The 27,620-nt window shown below is 40.3% G+C and overlaps 2 protein-coding genes across 5 annotated transcripts in view; one reads left to right on the top strand and one right to left on the bottom strand.

Annotated features, from left to right (window-relative positions):
• Positions 1-19,597, top strand: part of PARP14 (poly(ADP-ribose) polymerase family member 14) — a 48,304-nt gene extending 28,707 nt beyond the window's left edge. Inside the window, exons 11-18 of one of the 2 annotated variants that reach the window (XM_067738705.1) lie at positions 57-119; positions 1,431-1,598; positions 5,465-5,671; positions 8,547-9,146; positions 10,646-10,779; positions 16,032-16,206; positions 16,873-16,965; positions 17,245-19,597. In XM_067738705.1, the coding sequence (XP_067594806.1) occupies positions 57-119; positions 1,431-1,598; positions 5,465-5,671; positions 8,547-9,146; positions 10,646-10,779; positions 16,032-16,206; positions 16,873-16,965; positions 17,245-17,336 (1,532 nt within the window). In that variant the 3' untranslated portion in view covers positions 17,337-19,597. Of the gene's footprint in view, positions 1-56; positions 120-1,430; positions 1,599-5,464; positions 5,672-8,546; positions 9,147-10,645; positions 10,780-16,031; positions 16,207-16,872 lie in introns of both variants that reach the window. The other variant, XM_067738704.1, reaches the window with a different exon arrangement.
• Positions 19,598-22,413: 2,816 nt separating this feature from the next.
• The window catches only part of HSPBAP1 (HSPB1 associated protein 1), a 50,366-nt gene continuing 45,159 nt past the window's right edge, over positions 22,414-27,620 (bottom strand). For all 3 annotated transcript variants that reach the window (XM_067738708.1, XM_067738707.1, XM_067738709.1), the window contains 2 exons: positions 23,167-23,277; positions 22,414-23,039 (listed from right to left, as the gene is read on the bottom strand). In XM_067738708.1, coding sequence (XP_067594809.1) covers positions 22,500-23,039; positions 23,167-23,277 — 651 coding nt within the window. In that variant the 3' untranslated portion in view covers positions 22,414-22,499. The remainder of the gene's footprint in view (positions 23,040-23,166; positions 23,278-27,620) is intronic.

Here is a 27,620-nt window from a genome sequence, read left to right as displayed (position 1 = left end):
GATGTCCTGTAATTTTTTTTATTCATGTGTGTAAACATCTTGCTTTTCTCATGCAGGGGTCTCGAAAGCAATTTTAGAACATGCCGGGAAAAGTGTGGAAATGGAATGTTCTGATCAAGGTAAGGCACAATGCTATCTTTTTGGTTCTAAGTTTTAAGTGAAGACTGAATAGGGGAAGCTACGGAGGATGAGGAAAGTCCTGGGATTGGGGAGACAACATATTGATCTTAAAATCATACCTTTTACTAAAGAATTCCAGTTGTAGAGAATTAGAAGTGAAAAGTCATCTCACAGTTAAAAAGAGAAGCGAGAAAGATTCATCAAAGGTAGTATTTCAGGAGTTTCTTATTCACATAAAATGCTTTATCTGCCAATTCAGACATTTTGTTTTTTAAACAATCAAAGAGTGGGTTCAAAGACTAAATCGACATTTCACCAAAGAAGACATGCAGATGGCCAAGAGGCACATGAAAAGATGCTCAACATCACTAATTATGAGAGAAATGCAAACCAAAACTACAATGAGGTATCACCTCACACCGGTCAGAATGGCCATCAACCCCAAATCTACAAACAATAAATGCTGGAGAGGGTGTGGAGAAAAGGGAACCCTCTCGCACTGTTGGTGGGAATGTAAATTGATACAGCCACTATGGGGAACAGTATGGAGGTTCCTTAAAAAACTAAAAATAGAACTACATATGACCCAGCAATCCCACTACTGGGCATAGACCCTGAGGAAAACATAATTAAAAAAGAGACATGTACCACAATGTTCATTGCAGCACTATTTACAATAGCCCGGACGTGGAAGCAATCTAAATGTCCATTGATAGATGAATGGATAAAGAAGATGTGGCACATACATACAATGGAATATTACTCAGCCATAAAAAGAAACGTAATTGAGTTATTTGTAGTGAGGTGGATGGACCTAGAGTCTGTCATACAGAGTGAAGTAAGGCAGAAAGAGAAAAACAAATACCATATGCTAATGCATATATATGGAATCTAAAAAGAAAAAAAGAGGTACTGATGAACCTAGTGGCGGAGCAGGAATAAAGATGCAGACATAGAGAATGGACTTGAGGACACGGGGAGGGGGAGAGGGAAGCTGGGACCAAGTGAGAGAGTGGCATGGACATATATACACTACCAAATGTAAAATAGATAGCTAGTGGGAAGCAGCAGCATAGCACAGGGAGATCAGCTTGGTACTTTGTGACCACCTAGAAGGGTGGGATAGGGAGTGTGTGAGGGAGGTTCAAGAGGGAGGGGATATGGCGATATATGTATGTATATGGCTGATTCACTTTGTTGTACAACAGAAACTAACACAGCATTGTGAAGCAATTATAGTCCAATAAAGATGTATTAAAAAGAGTGGGTTCAGCATCTAATTTTGCATCTTTTTGTCTTGTGTTTCCCAGCTCAAGGGGGCCACAGAGATTATATAATTACCAAAGGTGGATTATTGAAGTGCAAGAATATTATTCACGTCATTGGTGGAAATAATGTCAAGAGATCGGTTTCCTGTGTTTTGCAAGAGTGTGAAAAGCGGAATTACTCATCCGTTTGCCTCCCAGCCATCGGGACAGGTTTGTAGCCTCTGGCTGTCAAGGCTAAATCCCAAGGTGACCAGTTTCCCTTGGAATTGGTGCTGATGGCTAATGTACTTATTGCTGAGTCTACATCAGGGCAGCTTCCTCAAGCCAGGGCAGCCCCCGAGGGAAGGAGCAAAGTCTGTGGAAAGTTTAAGTAAAAAAGAGAAAACTGAAGAAAACTGAAGAGAGTATTGGGATAGTAGACATTTGCTTTCTAATATGGAAGGGAAGGGAGAGGAAGGGAGGGGAAAGGAAAGAAAGTCCATCTCTCATTGCTTTCATGAGCTCCTTTCTCTTTTCCATCCTCTACACATCCCCCATTATTTAGTCTTTGACTTCCCCTCCATCCCCTCTCCATGGAAACATCAGTGCATGGACTTCCACCTCCCCATGGCCGACTCTCAGACAGCATGGCTGTCTATCTTCTCTTACCTCCTTGACAGTGGGCTGGCCGTGGGGCATTGCGACCTCTCAGTTGCCAGAATCCAGTGGGTTCTAATGGGTCAGAAACTCTCCACCTTCCTCCTTTCAGCTTGCCTGCCTCTTGGAAGTTTCTTATTTTCCTTAAACTACATAATGATTGTATGAGTCTTCATTTACAAGGATGGTGCTTTGGGCTTATCATTTGTAAGGTGATGCTCTTTGAGCTCTTTCCCCAGCAACCTGAGTCATGTGCATTAATCAGGGATTCCTGCTTGGTCTCCTTTAAGAGAGCTGCTCAGGGGAGGCAAATACTCTCAGGCTTGAAGTGGAATGGAGCTGACTGGTCCCAGAAAGAGAAGGCTCAGCACTGGATTAACCATTCCACTGCTCAGGAACCTAAGTTTGAGTGTCTCACACTGGCATTCTAGGCCCTCCAAAAGTTTAGCCTTAATAAACCTAACCATCTTTGTCACTTTCTGGACCTTCTTCTAATTCTCTTTCCCATACTTTGATTTCTCTTATTTTTCATTCCTCTTAATGTTCCCACATAGAATGTTATGTCTCCTTAGCTCTCTGTTTCTGAAAGTATAATTTATATTCCCTTTATGCTTTCATTTCCCTTGTAGTATCATTCAATCCTAGCAGATTAGCCAATGTATTATCTGTCTGTCTATCATCTATGTATCCTCTATCTATCTATCATCTATCATTTTCTATGGACACCCACTAATGATTCCCCAGTCTCTATCTCCATCTGCTTTTTCCTCTGAGCTCTTGTCTTGTGTTTCCATCTTAACTTTATTTGTACCAAGAAAGCAGGCAGCCTAAGGGTGGCACAGACCTTCCCAAGGGAGTCCCTGGGTGGAGTCAAAGAAGAAATAAGGAAATGAGGCAGTTTTAGTTTTGTATAATTACTTCTGGCTTACTGCAAACCTGTTGTTTTTTCCACTGACCTGGTTGCATTGCTGGTCTGCACAAGTAAATCAAGGTTAGCAAATTCTCCTTCCTCATCTTCTTTACCTGTCTCTGTCACCACCTGAGCAGGCCCTTAGACTAACAGATGGGGAGCTTTCTCCCTTAGTAGGGATTATGAGTTGAATTGAGACTGTGATTGAGACAGTTGCTGGCAGTAAAGGAAGCCCTCTCACTGTTCCTCACAGGCTTGAGGGGAGAGAATGGGTGCTCACTGGTACCTGCAAGTACTTCAAGCTCAAAGCAAACTCCAAACTCCAGTTCATTGTCTTCTCCCCCACACCTGCCCTTCCTCTTATATCCCTGAGCATGTTAAAAACATCACTTTCTATCTAGAATCCTTGACTCTACCTTCTTCATCACGCCTATGTGCATTAGTTTATTAATTAGTTTGATTAAATATTTACTGAGTGTCTGCTATGTGCCGGACACTGAGCTGAGGCAGCAGGGATAGAAAGATGACTAAGAAAAGGGGCACCTGGTGTCCACAAGGGGCACCTGGCCTTCTGTGAGACACAGACATGTCAATAAACAACTGCAGTGCAACAGGACTTAAGAAATACACATGAAGGCTGTGGGTGGCAAAAGACGGGGAACAAAGGGGCAAGTATAAAGCCAGTTGGCCACTTGGTCCTGCTGACTTTACTTTCTAAATATCTCCTCAATCCCTACAGCCAGCTCTTCATTCTGGCCTCGTCTCTTTGTTCAGCTCTTGTCTTTTGCCTAAACCTTTATTTAAATTCTCCCGTTTAGACCTGGCTCCCTGCTCCAGTGCCTCCTCCACCTACCCCCCTACCTCCCCCGTTTATCTTTCTCAAAAACAAACCTGTTCTCCTGAACACGCCAGGTTCAACGTATCACACTTCTTACACAGTTCTGTCTGGTGTAGCCTTTCCCTCAGGTGTCCATACTTCACCTGTTGAACACCTGTTCATCCCCACATATCACATCCTCTGTGTCCCAAGTGCTTAGGTTATTGAGAGTGAATGAATATATCTGAACATTCCCATTTAAATTCTTCCAGATAGCATGGAATAACTACAACATTGCAATGGAGAATCTCCCTCTTTCCCTGATCATCTAATTAAAAAAAAAACAACCTGCACAAACCTTCTAGGTTAGTTTTATATGGGGATTGTCTACATTCCTACAGTTGTCCCCATAGCCAAGCCACAGAGGTCTGCTCTCCTTTCTGCAGTAATAGTGGGCACGGTCAACAGGGATAACCCAAGTAGGCCCTTCGTCTATCACACCAAGTTGGCCAGAGGACTTTCACATTGCCCACTCCCCACCCCGCAATGTGACAGCTGCTATTCACCTGGAACTGCTTCCATGGCTTTTCGTGAGCCTTTTCAAGGAACTTTTCATGATCTTACCTAGCCAGTAGGCTTGAGAAACAAGATGTGGAGCATGCTTAAAATAGGAAAAGACCTTGCTCAGGTGGCAACCTTGAACCCTGCAGGTCAGCTAAAATCACAGTGACCGTGGGACGAAAAACTTCTGGAGGCTCATGGATAACTTGTATGCAAAGAATTATAGATTATAACAAATAGCTTATGGCTCTAGGTGTCTTACGAAATGAGCGCGGTTTAAATCAGGTCCCCAAAGACATCTGAGAGAATAAGGATATATACGTAATAGTCAAGAAATGACTGAACCAAAAATAATGCTGTTCTCTTTATTTTTTAAGTTAATTAATTTATTTATAATTAGCTCTCTTTTATTTATTTACTTTTTGCCTGCGTTGGGTCGTCGTTGCCGTGTATGGGCTTTCTCTAGTTGCAGCAAGTGGGGGCTACTCTTTGTTGCGGTGCATAGGCTTCTCATTGCGGTGGCTTCTCTTGTTACGGAGCATGGGCTCTAGGGCACGGGCTTCAGTAGTTGTGGCACGCGAGCTCTAGAGCATAGGCTCAGTAGTTGTGGCACATGGGCTTAGTTGCTCCACAGCATGTGGGATCTTCCTGGACCAGGGCTCGAACCTGTGTCCCCTGCATTGGCAGGCGGATTCTTAACCAACTGTACCACCAGGGAAGACCTGTTCTCTTTAAAGAGCATGACATTTCAACATACATTAGCATCTTTTGCGTTTTGTGGATCTTTTGAGGACACCAGTGAGCCAAGAAAGGTTAACTGTGCTCTGTAACACAGAGGAACATAGTGAGCTGGGATCAGCTGAATAGAGCAAATAAGATATCAGACACCAAGTTATGTTTCTGGGCCCTTTGTTCATTGTTGGGCTGTTCCCGACATCCTGGAACAAAAACTCCCCATTACATCTAGGACTTCAAGGGTGTCTGCTGATGCATTTTAGAAAAGTCCATGGTGATGAAAGAGTTGAGGAGTGGGAATTTATTCTGAGAATCAGAATCCCTAATTTATTCCTCAGCCTTCTCCAGTTGGGTCTTCTTTTTCAAATCCAGTTGGATCTTTTTTTTCCCAATCATTTTTATTATTTGCCTTTCTAGGAAGTGCCAACCAAGACCCAGATAAGGTTGCAGCAGCCATAATTGATGCCATTGAAGACTTTATTCAGAAAGGATTGGTTCAGTCTATGAAAAAAGTTAAAGTTGTTATCTTTCTGCCTCAAGTACTGGATGTGTTTTGTGCCATCATGAAAAAAAGAGAAGGATCTCAGTCTTCTCCCCAGCAGTCTATGATGTCTAAAATGACATGTGAGTTGTTCATTTTTATGAAATACATGTTCCTAATATTGATGTCACATGAGAAATAGCTATTTTTTTTTCTGGTAGTTTATTAGCTTTTTTCCAGCTTTATGGAGATAGAGTTGACATACATCACTGTATAAGTTTGAGGTATACAGCATAATGGTTTGCCTTACATATATTGTGAAACGAATACCACAATAAGTTTAGTTAGCATCCATCATGTCACACAGATACAATAAAAAGAAAAGAATTTTTTCCTTGTGACAAGAACTCTCTTAACAACTTTCATATCTATCATATAGTAGTGTTAACTACAGTCATTAAAGAAGGTTTCTGGACCCAGTTCCAATGTGTATGGAGACTTCCCTGTGCCTACAAGCAATTCTCAGACGCCAGCAGGGTGTCTGAGGATTCAACTCAATTCTGACATCATCTACCCAGAGATGGAATCAGATTCCACAGGTAAAGGGCTCAGTGCCCAAGACTGCCTTCTGCTTCAGATACCAAGCACAAGCCAAATACTGTATATATCGGAAAAATATTTGGTCATTCTGACCAAATATATTTTTTCATATATATATATATATTTTTTTTGCAGTATGCGGGCCTCTCAGCGTTGTGGCCTCTCCCGTTGCGGAGCACAGGCTCCGGACGCGCAGGCTCAGCAGCCATGCCTCACTGGTCCAGCCGCTCCGCAGCATGTGGGATCTTCCCAGACCGGGGCACGAACCCGTGTCCCCTGCATCAGCAGGCGGACTCTCAACCACTGCGCCACCAAGGAAGCCCTATTTTTTCTTATAAATCACAATATTACAATCATCATTCTGTACATTACATCCCTAGTACTTATTTATCTTGTAACTGGAAGTTTGTATCTTTTGACCGCCTTTCTCCAATCTCCTCCCACCCTCACCCCGCTTTACTAGGAGTAATTTATGGTTACTCCTAGTAACCATAAATCTGATCTCTATGAGTTTTTTTTTTTCAGATTTTGCATATCAGTGAGGTCATACAGTATTTGTCTTTCTCTGACTTGAAATAGCTAATCTTTAGTGAACTGTCACAGAGATATTAAGAAAACAATCCCATTTATAATTGCATCAAAAAGAATAAAATACCCAGGAATAAATTTAACCAAGGAGGTGAAAGACCTGTATCATGAAAATATACAACATTGATGAAAGAAACTGAAGAAGATACAAATAAATGGAAAGATAGTTCATGCTCATGGATTGGAAGGATTAATATTGTTAAAATATCCATACTACTTAAAGCAATCTACAGATTCAATGCTATCCCTATCAAAATTCCAGTGGCACTTCTGAGGTAGAACAAACAGACTTGAAACCATAAAACTCCTACAAGAAAACATATGGGTAAGCTCCTCAACACTGGTCTTAGCAATGATTTTTTAGATTTGACACTAAAATTACAAAAGCAAAATGAATAAGTGGGACTACATCAAACTGAAAATCTTCTACACAGCAAAGGACATCATAAACAAAATGAAAAGAGAACCCACTGAATGGGAGAAAATATTTGCAAATCGTATATCTGATAAGGGGTTAAATCCAAAATATATAAAGAACTCATACAACAATAGAAAAAACCCCAAACAATTTGATTTTAAAATACAGTATCTGAATAGACATTTTTCCAAAAAGATATACAACTGGCCAATAGGTACATGAAAAGGTGCTCAACATCATTAATCATCAGGGAAATGGAAATCAAAATCATGAGTGATCACCTCACATGATAGAACAGCTATTATCAAAAAGACAAGGGAGGGACTTCCCTGGTGGCACAGTGGTTAAGACTCCGTGCTCTCAATGCAGGGGGCCCAGGTTTGGTCCCTGGTCAGGGAACTAGATCCCACATGCACGCCACAACTAAGAGCTCACATGCCACAACTAAGGAGCAGGTGAGCTGCAACTAAGGAGCCCGCCTGCTGCAACTAAGACCCAGTGCAACCAAATAAATAAATAAAATATTTAAAAAAAAGACAAGGGACTTCCCTTGTGGTCCAGTGGTTAAGACTCCATGCTTCCACTGCAGGGGGCATGGGTTTGATCCCTGGTCAGGGAACTAAAATCCCACATACCACATGTCACAGCCAAAAAAAAAAGTATTAAAAACTCAAATGTTAAGACCTGACCATAAAACTCCTAGAAGAAAACATAGGGGAAAATAAATGATTTAAAAAAAAAAAAAAAGACAAGAAATAACAAGTGTTGGTGAGGATGTGGAGAAAAGGGAACCCTCATGCACTGTTGGTGGGAATGTAAATTGGTGCAGCTACTGTGGAAAACAGCATGGAGATTCCTCAAAAGTCTAGAAATAGAACTACCATAGGATCCAGCAATTCCACTTCTGGGTATTTATCTGAAGGAAATGAAATCATTCTCTGGAATCCATGTTCACTGCAGCATTATTTTCAGTAGCCACAACATGGAAACATTGAAAGATGAATTATAAAGAAGATGTGGTGTATATGGAATATTACTCAGGCATAAAAAAGAAGGAAATCCTGCTACATGCAACAACATGTGTGGACCTTGAGGGCATTATGCTCAATGAAATAAGACAGAGAAAGACAAATACTGTATGATAGCACTTATACAAAGGACAGATTGGTGATTGCCGGTGGGTGCAGGGGGTGTGGGAGTTGGGTGAAATGGGTGAAGTTGGTCAAAAGGGTAAAAGCATCCAGTTATAAGACAAACAAGTCCTAGGGTTGTAATGTACAGCATGGTGACAAAGAAAGAGAGAGAGGAAGAGAGGAAGGAGGGAGGGAGGGAGGAGGGAGGGAGGGAAGAGGGAGGGAGGAAGGAAGAAGGAAAGAAAGAAAGAGCTAATCTTCCTTTCTTTTCTTTTTTAGCATTCTTGGGCTTCTCAAGTAAATCTCCCCCAAAACAGACTCCTTTGGTTTTAGAAAAGAAAACAGAATCAGCAATATTTCAGGTGTGTGGTGAAAATGTAAAAAGTGTAGAAAACGTCCTCTTCTGGATACAGGATCTCATTCAAAAGGAACAGTGTCCCTACACCAGTGAAGATGAATGTATCAAAAACTTTGATGTAAAGGAATACCAGGAATTGAATGAGCTTCAGAAGAAGTTAAATATTTCCATTTCCTTGGACCGTGAAAGACCTTTGATTGAGGTTTCTGGAATTACCAAAGATGTGGTACAGGTTAGAAATGCAATTGAGGACATGATCAAGAGAGTTAGATTGTCCAAAGAACAGGAATACCTGGCAGATCGTACCAGTGATTTTGTGGAATGGCAATATAAGGACGATAAAAATTTTCATAGTTTTGACAAAATTACCAATATGCAACTGGAGGATGCAAAGAAACAAAAGAGAAAGACAATTGATGTTAAAATTAATCATCAGAGCTACACAGTGGACTTGAAAACATACACTGCTACAGATGCAAAGGGAAAGAGTTTACCTGTTCGGCGCCATACAAAATCTGAAGGTGAATCAAACTATCATGCTTGTTGTCCATTACTTTATGCCTGTGATGTGTGTTGTACATACATCAAAATGTTGTTCAAGTAGATAAAATCCAAGTACCCTTATGGAAGAAAATAGAAAACTTGGTCTCAGCTGAAGGAGCTTACACTTTGGCCACGAAAATACAGCACAGGGTGTACCCAACAGCTGATCATTATTATCTTAATGGTAACAATAGTCAAATGTTGCATTTGTTCTCATCTCTACAGTTTACAAGCTTCCCGGAGCCAGTTTTGCTGGGGAGGTAATGGCTGCTTCTGTCAGGAAAGGGAAAGCCATGGGCTGTAAAGAAGCCCAAGCCTTTCTAGAACAAAAGACTGAAGACAGCCTAGTCAGAGAGTGGGCACTCTGTGTCTGTGACTGATGACCCAGAGTGGATGGGGAGCCTGAAGGATCTTCTCCCAGAAGTCACTGGCTCCTCTGCCCCGAGGATAAGATTCTTTGACACACACATCAGGAAGCAGTCTTCAAGATTCCTGAGAAGGGAATACTTGTCTTGTGTAGTCAGCTATTCCTGCCTTTGAACCACATAAATCCCCCACTGAAAACTACTGAATTGGCTTTCAGTACATTGAGAGATCAATGTGAACGAATTCCTCAGACTCTGAGCAACCCTGGGGAAATGACAAGTCAAATACAGTATTCTGTTTAGCAGACGGGGAGACAGAGCTGCCACCACAACCTGCCATGTAGCAAAACCTCCCACCCATCCAACTGTTAAGGATGCTGTGAAGAATAATGAAAGAATAGATGTGGAAGGCCTGGTGGTTGTGGTGAGTTCTGGCAAAAAGCCATGCATTTGTAAGCAAAACATTAATGACTATTTATTGAAAACATTGTAGGGAAATCATTTATATTATATGTAAAATTATTAAATTATGACAGATTAGAGACTGAACAGAATATGCAGCTGAGTTACATTACACCGATAGTTCTCAAATCTGAGCATGATCAAACTTGTTAAGATGCAGGTACCCAGGTTCCACCCTCAGAGATTTTGATTCGGTAGATCTGTGAATTTTTTTTTTTTTTTTTTTGTGGTACACGGGGCTTTCACTGCTGTGGCCTCCCCCGTTGTGGAGCACAGGCTCCGGACGCGCAGGCTCAGCGGCCATGGCGCATGGGCCCATCCGCTCCGCGGCATGTGGGATCTTCCTGGACCGGGGCACGAACCCGCGTCCCCTGCGTCGGCAGGCGGACTCTCAACCACTGCGCCACCAGGGAAGCCCTGTGAGTTTTTTTTTAAGCAAGTGTTATAGTTGGTTCTGAGGCGGGTTATCTGTGGTCCACATTTTGAAAACATTCTTCTAGAAAGATAAGGGGCTTCTTGAACACCTTGAATTAGGAGATTGTAAAACAAGAGCACAAATGATACTCAGTTTTTCAAAGCATACCAGGAATGTGGACTATGCGGATGAGCCTTTCTAGGTGCGAGGGAGTTTTCAAATGTCTACTTTGCAGTTGAGATCCCCTTATACTGGAGTGATATGAAGCAGCAGAAAGTCCGTGTGGTTGAGCTACAGCCTGATAATTCAGAATACAAAACTGTGGCAAGCAAGTTTAATGAGACCTGTGCACACCTCATCATAGAGAAGGTAAGCCTTCCGCTGACATGGAGTTTCTACACGGTGGAGATAGAGGTATCATCGTCCTGGAATAAATACATTTTCATTCACTTCCTATCACATTTTTACCCAGAATTAGAAATATTTTAGGCAATTAGTTTTTAAATTCTAGATTCTACTCATGTCACTATGATTACTGAGACATTGAAATTCTTGTGTCAGTTATTACAATATATTAGATTGTAATATATTAGAATAATAAAGATATATGTTTACTTTGTGAAGCAAGCTAATAATAACTTCTAGATATGGCTCCAAAGTTGGAGTTGATCACTAGCAAAATTGGAGTTGATAACTAGCAAATCAGATCAGGATTATGTGCTTCTGCTCCACTATTCACAGATCAACAGTCCTTGCTTCCTTGATAATCCAGCGGTCCTTTCCCTGCTCATTTCCCTTATTTTGGCATCTTCTGCTTTTAAACATTAATTTAGAAAGTTTCCTTTTTGAAATTATTTTTCTCCCTTGACTTCTAGGACAGTATTATTTTGATGCTTTCTTCTCCTTCTTTAACTAATGTTCCTTTCATTTTCACTGGCATCTGTTCTTCCTCTAAACCCCTAATCCTAGGTAAGCCACAGGATTTATATTTTGGTATTCTGTCTCTGCAGTTCACCAGGGAATGTTTTTACTCTTCTTGGCTGCAGCTATTATTTCAGTGTTGATAGCTCTCAAATCAACATCACCGACCTGGATCTTTGACTCAAGTTCTAGAACTTGAGTTCCCAAGTGGCCTAAAAAAGTCTCCACTTGAATATCTGTCTGCTAAATCAATTTCCCTAAAATCTAACTCATCTCATCATTTCCCCTTCCTTCCTGCTTTCTGTCTTTGGTTCCACCACTTTCTGAGTAAAGCTAGAGATCTTTGAGTACCTTCCCTTCATCTGTAATAACAAGTCTGCCAGTAAGGCCTGCATTGTCTTTCTTTGCAAATTTTCTCTTATTCCCTATTTGTACTGCCACCACTCTGTTTATTCATGTACTTAATAATACATATATTATTATTATTACATAATAATTCAAAAAAGATTTGAAGCATACTACAAAGATATACCTTCAGATAACATAAATATGGACAAAAAGAAAAGTAGGGCAGGGAAATTAATTACAGAGGTATTGTTAGTTCACAAAAATACATAACATGACGTCCTAGATAGTTACTAGAGGAGGCCCTCAAATTTGTCCTTGATCTGCCTAGTAGACAAAGTAAAGAAGTAAACACTCAGCTATAAGATTCATAATGTCCATAAATCAAAGAGCAAAGCATTTGATCAGGAGACTCAACAGTTTTTCACAATACTGAGACTGACTCCTGAAAGAGTTCTCCTGTGAATAAGTACTAGAGAACATCTTCAGAATCATCCTCACAGTAAATTCAGTATCAAATTTTATACCATTTGTTTTTAATCCCTCAATGTAGGAAGGAGAGGAATAGGTTAGAGAGATTGCTGAGTCACAGGTATGAAATGTGCAGTGTGGGTAATATAGTCAATAATTGTATCATATCTTTGTATGGTGACTGATCATGGCTGGGCTTATCTTGGTGATCATTTTGAAATATATGGAGGTATTGAATCGCTATGCTGTGTAACAGGAACTAGCAGTGTTGTAGGTCAGTTATACTTCAAAAATAAACAAACTCATAGAAAAAGAGATCAGATTTGTGGTTACCAGAGACAGGGGGTATAGGGAGAGGGAACTGGGTGAAAGGTAGGCAAAAGGTACAAACTTGCAGTTATAAGATAAATGAGTCCTGGGGATGTAATGTACAACATGATAAATATAATCAACAGTGCTTTCATACACTATATTATGTGTGAAAGTTGTTGGGAGAGTGGATCCTGGGAGTTCTCATCACAAGGAAAAAATTTCTTTAATTTTCTATCTATATGAGATGACGGATGTTCACTGGACTTACGATGATCTTTTCATGATATATGTAAGTCAAACCACTATGCTGTACATCTTAAACTTATACAGTGCTATATGAACGTAAACTATATCTTAATAAAACTGGAAGAATAAATAACCTTGCCAAGTAGATAGATCCCTGTATGTTGAGCAAAACAATTATATGTGGTACCAAGAAAATGTAATTCAAGTACGCAGCTCTTTCATGGTCTGGTTCTGAGACAATAAGTTTCATTAAAGATACCAATTACAGTCCTCTGGGAGTGGCTGACTGGCACACTGTGAAGAGATGTCAAGTCCAAATTGAGCAGGACCACCCAGTTGACCAGAAATGTCTGCACTGGGCCCTGGAGTCTTACCATGTGTTGGCAGACCTTCACCAGAGAAATGACTTCACTACCCTTTTGTAGTGGAACCCTTTTTTCAAATAAAATCTTATGTGAAATCCCAGTCTATGACACCAGTAAAAGCAGAGCTAGGCTGTACTTAAGGCACCTCTCTGGAGGTGTCTAGTAGTGCAAAAGCGCTAACATGAGAAATGGGTGGTCTGTCATCCTTCATGACTGTCATGTCTTGTGACGACGATTTTTTAACACCCATGAACTTCCACCTAGATTCAACAATTCTGTAACATTTGCTTTTTTTCCCCTCACTCTGTTTTTCCTGAAACAATTGAAAGTAAGTTGCAGATATCATGACACTCCTAAATATTATAGCATATGTATCCTAAGAATAGAAACATTCTCTTAAATAACACAAATATCATTATCCTTTATAATAATATCCAATAGAAGGTCAATATTCAAATCACCCCTGTTGCTCTTAACAGCTTTCTTATAACTTCCTCCCAATCCCTGCCCCCAATCTGGACTCACACATTGCATTTTGTCATTGTGTCTCCTTCATCTCTTCTGATATAGAACAGTACTCCTGCATTTTTAAACATTATATTTCATGACATTGAAATTTTAGAAGAGTTTAAGCTAGTTGTATTGTAGAATGTTCCACATTCTGGCTCTGTCTCACCTAGATTTTTTAAGAATCCAAGCAGTTTTACAGATTCTAGATTTGTCTGATTGCCCATGGTGTCATTTAATTTATTCCTCTATCCGCTTTATTTATGGTAAGCTTGGAGTTAGGTTGAAAGGCTTGGGTAAATTCAGATGAATATTTTTTGCAAGAATATATTTTGTAGGTGAGGCATCAAAGAAGCTTTATTTATTTATTTACTTTTATTGAACTATTGTTGATTTACAATACAGTGTTAGTTTCTGGTATACAGCAAAGTGACTCAGATATGTGTGTGTGTGTATATATAATATATATATAATTTTATATACATATTTACCCTTTCATCCCACTACTTTTCAGTCCTTCTTGTATTTCTGTGCCTCATCTGGGGTCATTTTCCTCTGGCTTTAGTATTTCTTCTAGTGCAGGTCTGGTAGTGATGAATTCTCTCAGTTTGTCTGAAAATTTATTTCACCCTCATTCTTTGAAGGATATTTTTGCTGGGTACAAAATTCTGAATTGGTAGTCATTTTCTTTAAGCACTTTGAAGAAGTTACTCTGTTATCTTCTGAATTTGTTTTACTCTGCACTTCCCTTCTCTCCAGGAACTTGGCTCAAATCCTTGTTGCCTTCAAACAGACTTTTTTTCCCACTAGCTCTTCTAGTAGTTGTTGGCAAGAAGTTTGGTCTGATACAAGTAGTCTATTATAGCCAGAGCCTGCTGCTAAAATAAGCCTACTAAGTAAAGCTTAGAATTTATCCTACTAGGAATACAGACTCAGATTACTGTGTTCAAAATTACTTGAAATAATTTTCTTTGTGTGGTTATTAAATTTTAAAAGGGTTTGTGCTCACTTCAGCATATACACTAAAAAAGGGTGAGAAACAAGAATAAAAGGACTAAGAAATTAAGAATGGTTTCAAAACTCGGTGTGAATAAAATTTTAAGGCTTTTAAAAATGAGTAAAATAAATAAGATTTAAAGTAAATAGAAATAAATTGGAAGTAGTTTGAAGATTAGAAACTCAGTTGTAGGTAAAAGGAAAAATAAAATTTAAGATTATAAATTGGATCAACAAAATACATGATAATGCTGAGACTTGGAACTAGAGGGCAAACTGTATCTTTTTTTTTAATTAATTTTATTTATTTTTGGCTGCACTGGGTCTTCGTTGCTGCACGTGGGCTTTCTCTAGTTGTGGCAAGCGGGGGCTACTCTTTGTTGCGGTGCATGGGCTTCTCATTGTGGTGGCTTCTCCTGTTGCGGAGCACGGGCTCTAGGTGCCCGGGCTTCAATAGTTGTGGCACAAGGGCTCGGTAGTTGTGGCTCGTGGGCTCTAGAGCGCAGGCTCAGTAGTTGTGGTGCATGCGGCATGTGGGATCTTCCCTGACCAGGGCTCGAACCCACATCCCCTGAATTGGCAGGTGGATTCTTAACCACTGTGCCACCAGAGAAGCCTGCAAACTTAATTGTATTATGGTGTATTAATTGTATCTTAATTAAAAACGGGAAACCCAAAACTGAAAAAAAAAAAAAAAAGAAGAACCCAATAAAGGCAGGTAATAATAGTGTCAGACTCGAGAGTTCCCTGGACTGGAAGATTCTGACCACATGGAACCTTCACCTTGTGCCTGTCCATGAGGGTCCTTGCCTCCCTTACCCACCCTTCACTCTTTCCCAAGTCAACCTTATGAAACTGCCATCACCTGGTGATTAGGGGAGTGTAGAAACTGATCTGCAACCCAAGACCCAAGGAGTTTCCACCACAGCCCTGGAGGCCAAAGAGTATGGTCAAAGCATGGCCACTTTGGTCTATAACCAGATCCCCTCCCACCAGGATTCATGCCCCACTCTTCCAACTGGACCAGAGATGAATTTTCACTAATTAACTTCCTTCTTGCCTAGACACTAGTGCTTCTCCCACTATTAGAATACTCTCTCACTGGAGGAGAGAGACAAAGTGACATAGTGAGGTAGATGGCAACAGGAGCAGTTAGGAGTTGAAGAGGCTTTGGTCAGCCAAGTTCAAATAATGAGGACTTAAGATCCTAAACATTGTCTGCTCTCATGTGGTACATAAAAGATGTTTAAAATTAAATTAACGTTCTTACCAAGGCCTGTTTCTGTGAAACTCTGGATCTAAAAAGACTTCTGAATGTAGAAATTTGCCATCTGGCATTGAATTTGCTGTTTTTTGTAATTTGTATATACTTATGAGAAATAATGGTCGTGTTTCATCTGTTGTATCTTGCCAAGGGCTCTTGGCACTGACAGCAAATTTTTCCTTATTGATTTGCAGATTGAGAGGATCCAAAATCCAGAGCTCTGGAAACACTACCAGACAAAGAAAAACAACATGGACGCCAAAAATGGCCAATTAATAAATGAGAAGCTGCTCTTCCATGGGACAGATGCCGACTCAGTGACACTTGTGAACGGAAAAGGCTTTAACCGCAGTTATGCTGGAAAGAATGGTAAGGACGCAAGTAATCTGGCTGCTTCAAATGAGGTGTCAGCCATGAGAACCCAAGCTGGCTGGGGACAGTATGGATGGTGGTGTGTTCTCTCATTGTTGGGGGCCATGTTACAGCCAAAGTTTTAGGTTAGACTCACTATATTTCATCCCGAAGGGACTGACTGGCCCTTCAGGGTGGGGGAATGATTTTTAAGGATAAAAAACCAGGGACTTCCCTGGTGGCACAGTGGTTAAGAATCCGCCTGCCAATGCAGGGGACACGGGTTCAAGCCCTGGTCCAGGAAGATCCCACATGCCACAGAGCAACTAAGCCCGTGCGCCACAACTACTGAGCCTGCGCTCTAGAGCCCACGTGCCACAACTACTGAAGCCTGTGTGCCTAGAGCCCATGCTCCGCAACAAGAGAAGCCACTGCAATGAGAAGCCCGCGCACCACAACGAAGAGTAGCCCCCGCTCGCCTCAACTAGAGGAAGCCTGCACGCAGCAACGAAGACCCAACATAACCAAAAAAAAAAAAAAAAGAATAAAAAACACACAAAAAATTTAAAAGAAGCTTTAGAGAGAACTGAACATTATTTTAACATTATTTGACATATTGGGTCAACATGTCAAATTATAGACTAAATTGAAATCCTTAAAGATGTTTTGTTTTTCTCTTCACAGCTACGGCATACGGAAAGGGAACCTATTTCGCTGTCAGTGCCCATTATTCTGCCAGTGATATATACTCCAGACCGGACGCAAATGGGAAGAAGCGTATGTATTATGTGCGAGTACTCACTGGATCCTACACAGTTGGAAACAAGTCATTAATTGTGCCTCCTCTAAGGGACCCCCAAAATCCTACTGACTCATATGACACTGTCACAGATTGTGTGCAAAATCCAAATTTATTTGTGGTATTTTATGACTACCAGGCTTACCCAGAGTACCTCATTACTTTTAGATATTAACATTTTGGTATCCTTTGCAGAAGATATTCATCTATACATAGCTAACTGTAAAGCAAGCTGTAGGTTTTTTTTCTCTTAACAGCTTTTTCTAAGATCAGAGGACCCTTGTCACTGAAATCAGACATTCTCCAGCCTCTCTTTCAAAACTGGAATGAACCTCTCTTGAGAATTTGAGAATTTAATTGGATAACTTAGAGTTACAGCTGTGTGTCCTCAACCATGGATATCACATCTGTAGACGTACAGGTGTTTATTTCCAGGAAGGAGAGTATAACATTAATCTGTCTTTCTTTTTAAATTGGGGTATAGTTGCTTTACAATGTTGTGTTCGTCTCTGCTATACAACCAAGTGAATCAGCTATGTGTATACATACATCCCCTCCCTCTTGGATCCCCCCCCCCCCCGCCACCCCACCCATCTAGGTCACCACAGAGCACTGAGCTGAGCTCCCTGTGCTATACAGCAGATACCCACTAGCCATCTATTTTACACTGGTAATGTATACATGTCAATCCCAATCTCCCAGTTCATCCCACCCCCACGTCCCCCTCCACGTCCACACATCCGTTCTTTACGTCTTCATCTCTATTCCTGCCCTGAAAATAGGTTCATCTGTACCATTTTTCTAGATTCCACATGTAAGAATAACATTAATCTTAAAGGCAGAGGACACAGTGATATAACTTCAGCTGCCACTGAGAGACAGCTGGTATCATGTCAGGACTCCATACTGCTGTGGGGAGCACAGTATTACTAAGTGGGTGGGGCTGCTGTCTTCCCTGGGTGCAGGGATGGCGTCTAATTTTCTTTATCCCTGGCGTCTAATTTTCTTTATCCCTGCGCTGAGGTCTGTGCCTGATGTACAATAGATGCTGCATAAGTGTTTCATAAACCACTTAAGAATGAAGAAGCCCTGTCAGACTCCTAACCAAAGTGGGAACCATCTCTTCAACACCCTTGACTTATTGTCACTTTGCCTCAAATCGATGAGATTCCATGGCAGGGAGCTTTTTCACAAAGCAGCCTATGGACATGTGGGACAGCTCTGGTCAGGGCTCTGGGACTGCAATGCAGCCACGTCCTGCACAGTCCGGGGGGCTGTGGTCTAGCTTGGGGACTAGGTGAGCTGTATCCCATGGAGTTGTGCAGTGCAGCAGCCCTGATTCCAATTGGTTCTTTCTAAAGTTGAACCCAAATCTGCCTTTTTATAACTTTTATTCATGGTCTTAGTTCTGCCCAGTGGAAAAAAGGGATAATGCCTGCTATATTTTCAGTATGAAGCCCTTCTACTATGTTAAGATTAAATGAATCTAAGGGTATTAAATAGCACATTTTCCTTGGCAGCCTAGCTTCTGATGACTTTAAAGCCTTGTGCATAAATAAACCAAAGGAATTAAGCAGTCATATTACTAATTTGCTAACTCAGTAGCTATAGGATAGTAATGGAAAGTTTCTTTTTTAACTTCCTCAGGTAAATTTCAGATTCTAAAACTGTTTACTGAGTGCCTCCATTAACCAGGTACTATAAGAGGTGCTTTCACATAACAGTATTTATTTTCTTCCCCCAAACACTCTTGTGAGGTAAGAATTATACCCCCGTTTTAAAGCTGAGGAAACTGATGCTCAGAACACAAGAAGCTTCCTTGCCTTAAGTCGCCTGGGTAACAGGCCTCAGAGCCAGCAACTGAATCTGGGTCTCTGTGTCATCAAGCCCCTTGCTCTTCCCACTATAGAACATGGCTTCTAGATTAATGTTACTGATTCAGGAATATCTCAGACAATCTGTGAATTATCCTCATATTTCCTTGGCCTTGTCCCTTCTGGCTTTGGTTTTCATTGTAGAGTCTCTTTATTTGAAGTTCTATAGGCCAAGAGGCCAGAGCTATGCCCATGGGGAGCCAGGACAGATGATGAACTTGGATGCTAGGGGTCACCAGGAGGATAAAGGCCCCAGGGAGCAATGCCTGCACTTCAAGAAAAGGAGGTTGAGGGGGCCATAGTTGCTGCTTCATTAAATACAGATGTCTTGAAATTTTTCTTGCTGTTGCTGTTTTTTAAGTGGATTGGCAAAGACTTCTTATTGCTTAGGAGTAGCTTCCCAGCCACTGGCATCTGAACTTGGGCTTGACAATGAATGTAAGAAATAAAAAAGGAGAGACGTGCTCTCTAATTTGTTCTTGTTCTCCAGTGGTTTGGTTAACTTAGGCAAGGCTGAATATCAGGGTGTATTGCACCAAGTATGATGATTCAGTCTGTAGATGTTATAGTTACCCTCAGTCTAAAGACATATGTCATACAACACAGGGAACATGGCCAATATTTTATAATAACTGTAAATGGAGTACAACCTTTAAAAATTGTGGATCACTGTACTGTACACATGCAACATATAATATACATCAACTATACTTCAATAAAAAATTTTTAAAATAAATATTTCCTCCTGTTTGAATAAAATGCTTGGAAAATGTTATTTGGTGGTTAAACATCTTTATCCTTTAGGGCAAATGCAGGAGAACTTGATGATAAACACAGGCCACTGCTGATAAAAGACCACAACTAAACATGACAGCATCAAGGTATCCTCACAGTATCAATAGCATTCAGCTGAAAATTACAGGAAGGGCACAGTACAGCTTTAGTTCAGTAAATCTGAAGGGCGGATTGACCCCAAGAAGTAGCCCCTGCTAAAACACGCCCACTTTGAGCCTGTGTTAGGTCTTGGTGGTCTACTCCAGGGCCAGAGATTCTTAAACTTCTTTGCTATTTGAAGCACTTCAGGTGCTTGCTGAGACTGCAAAATCTGGCCCATCCCAAAGGAGGCGAATTCTATAGCTCTAGAGTGGTACCCAGACATCTGCATCTTCAGCAAGCCCCTCAAATGATTCTGATATCCCTGATACCCAGAGCTGCTTAGGACTTTCATGGGCCCCAGGCAATTTTGCCTTTGTAGGCCCCTTACTCCATGAAAAGTATTAAACGTGATACTTCGCTACTGCATTGGTATAAACATGAAGGTAATCGAAACTAGGTTATATTCTTTTTTTAATTTTTAAAGAAACTAAAACATTTCTGTAGACCCTAAAAGCTCAGGGGCCCTAGCTACTTTGCCTTCCGGATAGATCACCCTGCTTATACGTGGATACTGTAACTTTAGGGGTAACACTTCAATCCCTCTAACCCCTGGAGGGTCAACGTATTAATAGTTATTTAATAATTGAGTTCACTCATTCGGGCAGGCTCTTCTGAGAAATGCAGGATGAAATGGGACCCTACTTGGTGGCTGACCATCTCTCCCTTTGACTGTCTTTTCTCCTTCCCACACTCCCCAGTTGCAGATAGCCAGGATCTCTTGCCGTGTCATAATCTCTATCTCTACAAAATTAGGAAATTATCTCCCAAAACCCATTTACATTTCGAATGCATTCATATCAATGTCTTAACTCTCTACCCAGGTCTCTGCATGCCAGAAACTACTACCTCTAACTGAAATCAATACTTTGCCCTCAGAACAGCTTTCAAACCTTTCTGACCCTAACATACACTAAGAAATACATTTTATATCAGGCCCAGTACACACACAGATATAACTGAAAAGATTTATGAAGTATATTTACTCTGAAAGAAATTTTTCCTGGACAGTTTCACAAAATAATACTTATATTTACTATTGAATTAACTGAAATCACATATCCTGCTCCATTAAAAAAAAATGCTGGTCTCACCCACTAAATTGATTTTATGACTTGTTAATGGGTCACAATCTACAACTTGAAAAACACTGGTCCAAGTAGTAGCAAATATAATAAAATATCTGGGAGGGAGCGGGGGAGGGAATTCTGTGTGAAGGAGGGTATGGGGGAGCTCTCAGTGAGGGCAGGTGTAAAAAAAATATATAGCTGAAGACAAATGTCTATTTCTGCAATAGGGATATACCTACTACAGGTAACAGACATCTCACCTTTAGCCACAACATCCTCTGCCCCAGTGTTTCTGAAGGAGTATCGGCCAACAAGGTCTCCTTTTTAAAAAATCCACTCAAATATTTAAGCAGCACCTACCACATGCTGGGCACTGATAAAGACTCTGCAAATATACAATAATCAAAACAAAGTCCAAACCTTCATGCAGTGACATTCTCGTTGGGGGAGACAGTAATCAAATAAATAGGCAAATATATAGTAGTCAGATGGTGGTAAGTGCTACAGAAGGGTCTTTTTTCAGACCCTTCTTTTCCTGGGCATGTTCATTTCCCTTCCTCCTTTCTCCCAGAAAGTACGTACTCTCTTGGGATTTACTGATACCATCAGTTTGACCTGAGAAGGATGGGGCCAGTAGTCAATTCTTCTTAAAAGGTGACTTTGTGTATCTTTTCTGTTTTGAATGGTTACTGAGTTCAATATGTTTTTATAATTTTTAAATTCTTACTTAGACGGTAATGATAATAATTACCCCACATACTGCAAATGTAATGAGAGTGGGATCAAGTTCACTAAGCCAAGCTTTTAGTTAGTTTCAGGAGTCAGTAGCATTTGGTCCTTTTTATTCCAAGGCTGGTGTTCCTAGATGTCCCAGTTCCTTACACAAGGAGGCCTCTTATTGGGCCCCCACCTACTTTTCTCCTGATTGGTATTCTGCTCTGGATTACAGGGGTTAACCAGTGAGAATTCTACGGATTTGAGAAATGTGATCACTTCAGATCAAGGCTAGACTTCAACCTGCATTTGAATTAAGAGATCAAGAACTTAAAACAATCATAAATCTTCCCACACCATCTTATGACAAAGAATCCATGATAACTACTGAAATTAACAACTGCACCCCTACCTCCCAAAAAGCTAGAATTCACCCAATGGATGCATTAGATCAGGAGTTAGCAAACTTTTAAAGTATTTTCAGCTTTTCAAGCCATACTGCCTCTGTCACCACTCAACTCTGCCACCGTAACCCTAAAGCCACCACAGACAATATGTAAATGAATGGCATGGCTGTGTTCCAATGCAACCTTATTTACAAAAACAAGCAGCAGGTGACCCCTGCTGATGGAGACACTATTTCTTGGTGAGAACACTAGGGGCTTACATTTGAGATAGGCTGATGAGATAGGAAAGGAAAGGCAAAGGCACTGAAGAAAGAGGCCTACCAATGACAAAGAGCCAGGCTGTCCAAAGAGCAATGTGTATGCAAGAAGGTGGCAAGAGACTAAAATGTTAATTAGGTGAGAACAGGACATTTATAAGCATATGCAAATTGCCCTTTTGCCATTTCATCTTTTATTTTAAAACTATATTATTTTAAAAATATTCTTAAAGTATTACTGAAAAAGTTATTTTCTATTAGAGTCGCAAACTTCTTCCTTGAATCAAAAGTTGTGCCACTATCCTGGTTACCTGTGGATTCACCAAGCAATCCAGCAAGTCATCTGTAGAAATGAATGTTTGGGAAGGGGCCACAGTACTATTTGAAGCCATTTGTTCCACAACTGCATTCTCACTTTCACTCATCATTCGTTGTCTCTTGGTACAATGCAATTTTCCAAAGCGTTTTCCATTTTTGCCAACAAAGTCTTCACCATCACTTTCAAACATGCCTCCTCTTTCTGAGGGTGGTTCTTGGGAACCTGGTATCACAGGAACCAGATCAGGACCAAAGGGACTTGCTGCCTCCTGTTTTACTGTTCCCAAGGTTAAGCTGTGGCTACTAGTTTGTGTTACCTCCACGTGGTTGTGCACATTTAATTCTTCCTTTATCACGTACTCTCCGTCTGTGCTCAGCGCTTGGGTTTCTACTACCTTAGATGTTCCATAATGATCAAAAAAAGCAGAAACGGCTCCATTTAAGTAGAGACAATTGACTTCATGGGATGTTTCCTCAACCTAAGGAAAAAGAAAAACTCTTTAAAATGGTTATAGGCACTTACATAAATTGGAAAACAAATGTTCCAGCCGGGATTGGTTTATCACAGGATACTAACTGCCATGATGAAAACCAGAAGGGACCTACCTCAGTTGGGTTTAACCAAGCTCTCGTATCATGTGGATTCTCTGCAGTTTTCAGGGCACACACAAGCATGCGGGTGATTGCCTCTTCTACCCGGGCTTGGTGGTCCTCCTCCTAAATCAAGGTTAAAAAAAGACACATTTTTTCATTTGTCTCTGTGTCTCATTGCTTAAAACAGAGTAGGGTCTCTTAATTGTGTGTTCTGTTCTTTCATTAACATAAGATTTGTTCCTGAAGGAATATGTTGTTGGCAGACCACAATTTTTATGTATTCACTCTCCTCTGCCATCTAGAAGAGTTTTAGAATATTTCACCAACCAAATTTAAGTGTGTATCCTATCTATAAGACATAGACCTTAAGTATGAACCACCTTGTGGGTTTTTTCCCAATATTTTCCATTCTCTGACATGTTTAAAGTTAAAAAAAAAAAGAGTATTACATACAAAGGAATACTCCCCGTAGAGCAGTGGTCCCCAACCTTTTTGGCACAAGGACCGGTTTCACGGAAGACAGTTTTTCCACGGGATGTGGGGGGTGGATTGGTTCAGGCAGTAACATGAGCAATGGTTCAGGCGGTAATGCAAGCGATGGGGATCAATGGGGAGCGGCAGATGAAGTTTTGCTCACTTGCCCGCTGCTCACCTTCTGCTGTGCGGCCTGGTTACTAATAGGCCGTGGACCAGTATTGGTCCGCATTGAATCTGTAGATTGCTTTGTGTAGTATAGTCATTTTCACAATATTGATTCTTCTAATCCAAGAACATGGTGTATCTCTCCATCTGTTTGTGTCATCTTTGATTTCTTTCATCAGTGTCTTACAGTTTTCTGAGTACAGGTCTTTTACCTCCTTAGGTAGGTTTATTCCTAGGTATTTTATTCTTTTTGTTGCAATGGTGAATGGGATTGTTTCATTAATTTCTCTTTCTGATCTTTCATTGTTAGTGTATAGGAATGCAAGAGATTTCTGTGCATTAATTTTGTATCCTGCAATTTTACCAAATTCATTGATCAGCTCTAGTAGTTTTCTGGTGGCATCTTTAGGATTCTCTATGTATAGTATCATGTCATCTGCAAAGTGACAGCTTGAATTCTTCTTTTCCAATTTGTATTCCTTTTATTTCTTTTTCTTCTCTGATTGCCGTGGCTAGGACTTCCAAAACTATGTTGAATAACAGTGGTGAGAGTGGACATCCTTGTCTTGTTCCTGATCTTAGAGGAAATGCTTTCAGTTTTTCACCATTGAGAATGATATTTGCTGTGGGTTTGTCGTATATGGCCTTTATTATGTTGAGGTAGGTTCCCTCTATGCCCACTTTCTGGAGAGTTTTTTTCATAAATGGGTGTTGCATTTTGTCAAAAGCTTTTTCTGCATCTGTTGAGATGATCATATGGTTTTTATTCTTCAATCTGTTAATATGGTGTATCACATTGATTGATTTGTGTATACTGAAGAATCCTTGCATCCCTGGGATAAATCCCACTTGATCATGGTCCTTTTAATGTGTTGCTGGATTCTGTTTGCTAGTACTTTTGTTTTTTGCGGTACGTGGGCCTCTCACTGTTGTGGCCTCTCCCGTTGCGGAGCACAGGCTCCAGACACGCAGGCTCAGGGGCCATGGCTCACGGGCCTAGCTGCTCCGCGGCATGTGGGATCTTCCTGGACCGGGGCACGAACCCATGTCCCCTTCATCGGCAGGCCGACTCTCAACCACTGCGCCACTAGGGAAGCCCTGTAATTTTCTTTTTTTGTAGTATCTTTGTCTGGTTTTGGTATCAGGGTGATGGTGGCCTCATAGAATGAGTTTGGGAGAGTTCCTTCCTCTGCAATTTTTTGGAAGAGTTTGAGAAGGATGGGTGTTAGCTCTTCTCTAAATGTTTGATAGAATTCACCTGTGAAGCCATCTGGTCCTGGACTTTTGTTTGTTGGAAGATTTTCAAGCACAGTTGCAATTTCATTACTTGTGATTGGTCTGTTCATAGTTTCTATTTCTTCCTGGTTCACTCTTGGAAGGTTACACCTTTCTACGAATTTGTCCATTTCTTCCAGGTTGTCCATATTATTGGCATAGAGTTGCTTGTAGTAGTCTCTTAGGATGCTCTGTATTTCTGCGGTGTCCGTTGTAACTTCCCCTTTTTCATTTCTAATTTTATTGATTTGAGTCCTCTCCTTTTTCTTGATGACTCTGGCTAAAGATTTGTCAATTTTGTTTTTCTTCTCAAAGTACCAGCTTTTAGTTTTATTGATCTTTGCTATTGTTTTCTTTGTTTCTATTTCATTTATTTCTGCTCTGATCTTTACGATTTCTTCCCTTGTACTAACTTCGGGTTTTGTTTGTAGTTCTTTCTCTAGTTCTTTAAGGTTAGATTGTTTATTTGAGATTTTTCTTGCTTCTTGATGTAGGATTGTATTGCTATAAACTTCCCTCTTAGAACTGCTTTTGCTGCATCCCATAGGTTTTGGACTGTCGTGTTTTCATTGTCATTTGTCTCTAGGTATTTTCTGATTTCTTCAGTGATCTCTTGGTTATTTAGTAATGTATTGTTTAGCCTCCATGTGTTTGTGTTTTTTACGTATTTTTCCCTGTAATTTATTTCTAATCTCATAGCGCTGTGATCATAAAGATGCTTGATATGATTTCAATTTTCTTAAATTTACTGAGGCTTGATTTGTGACCCAAGATGTGATCTATCTTGGAGAATGTTCCGTGTGCACTTGAGAAGAAAGTGTAATCTGCTGTTTTCGGATGGAATGTCCTATAAATATCAATTAAATCTATCTAGTCTGTTGTGTCATTTAAAGCTTTTGTTTCCTTATTAATTTTCTGTCTGGATGATCTGTCCATTGGTGTAAGTGAGGTGTTAAAGTCCTCCACTATTATTGTGTTACTGTCCATTTCCTCTTTTATAGCTGTTAGCATTTGCCCTATGTATTGAGGTGCTCCTACGTTGGGTGCATATATAATTGTTATGTCTTCTTCTTGGATTGACCACTTGATCATTATGGAGTGTCCTTCCTTGTCTCTTGTAACATTCTTTACTTTAAAGTCTATTTTATCTGATATGAATATTGCTACTCAAGCTTTGTTTTGATTTCCATTCGAATGGAATATCTTTTTCCATCCCCTCACTTTCAGTCTGTATGTGTCCCTAGATCTGAAGTGGGTCTCTTGTAGACAGCATATACACGGGTCTTGCTTTTGTATCCATTCAGCCAGCCTGTGTCTTTTGGTTGGAGCATTTAATCCATTCACGTTTAAGGTAGTTATCAATATGTATGTTCCTATTACCATTTTCTTAATTGTTTTGGGTTTGTTTTTATAGGTTCTTTTCTTCTCTTGTGTTTCCCACTTAGAGAAGTTCCTTTAGCATTTGTTGTAGAGCTGGTTTGGTGGTGCTGAATTCTCTTAGCTTTTGCTTGTCTGCAAAGCTTTTGCTTTCTCCGAGGATCTCTGAATGAGATCCTTGCTGGGTAGAATAATCTACAATATGGTTGTAGCTTCTTTCCTTTCATCACTTTAAATATATTGTGCCACTCCCTTCTGGCTTGTAAAGTTTCTGCTGAGAAATCAGCTGTTAACCTTATGGGAGTTCCCTTGTATGTTATTTGTCAATTTTCCCTTGCTGCTTTCAGTAATTTTTCTTTGTCTTTAATATTTGCCAATTTGATTATTATGTGTTTCTCCTTTGGTTTATCCTGCCTGGGACTCTCTGCACTTCCTGGATTTGAGTGGCTATTTCCTTTCCCATGTTAGGGAAGTTTTTGACTATAATCTCTTCAAATATTTTCTCGGGTCCTTTCTCTCTCTCTTCGCCTTCTGGGACCCCTATAATGCGAATGTTGTTGTGTTTAATGTTGTCCCAGAGGTCTCTTAGGCTGTCTTCATTTCTTTTCATTCTTTTTTTCTTTATTCTGTTCCCCACTGTGAATTCCACCATTCTGTCTTCCAGGTCACTTATCTGTTCTTCTGCCTCAGCTATTCTGCTATTGATTCCTTCTAGTGTATTTTTCATTTCAGTTATTGTATTGTTCATCTCTGTTTGTTTGTTCTTTAATTCTTCTAGGTCCTTGTTAAACATTTCTTGCATCGTCTCAATCTTTGCTTCCATTCTTTTTCCAAGGTGCTGGATCATCTTCACTATCATTATTCTGAATTCTTTTTCTGGAAGGTTGCCTATCTCCACTTCACTTAGTTGTTTTTCTGGGGTTTTATCTTGTTCCTTCATCTGGTACATAGCCCTCTGCCTTTTCATTTTGTCTTTCTGTGAATGTAGTTTTCATTCCACAGGCTGCAGGACTGTCGCTCTTCTTGCTTCTCTATATATGTGTTTAATTTTAATTTTGATTCAGTTTTCTGTGGATAATTTTAATTAACACTTGAAGATGAGTTGAGGTATAGCAAATTAAGCCATTCACTTTGATGTTTGGATTTCATGGTTTCCAATCCCTGGAGTGCCT

The sequence above is a fragment of the Pseudorca crassidens genome, chromosome 5 (genome assembly GCF_039906515.1).
Source record: "Pseudorca crassidens isolate mPseCra1 chromosome 5, mPseCra1.hap1, whole genome shotgun sequence".
Taxonomy (NCBI): Eukaryota; Metazoa; Chordata; class Mammalia; order Artiodactyla; family Delphinidae; genus Pseudorca; species Pseudorca crassidens.
The sequence above is the reverse complement of the archived record's forward strand: the minus strand, read 5'-3'. Positions and strand labels throughout refer to the sequence as shown.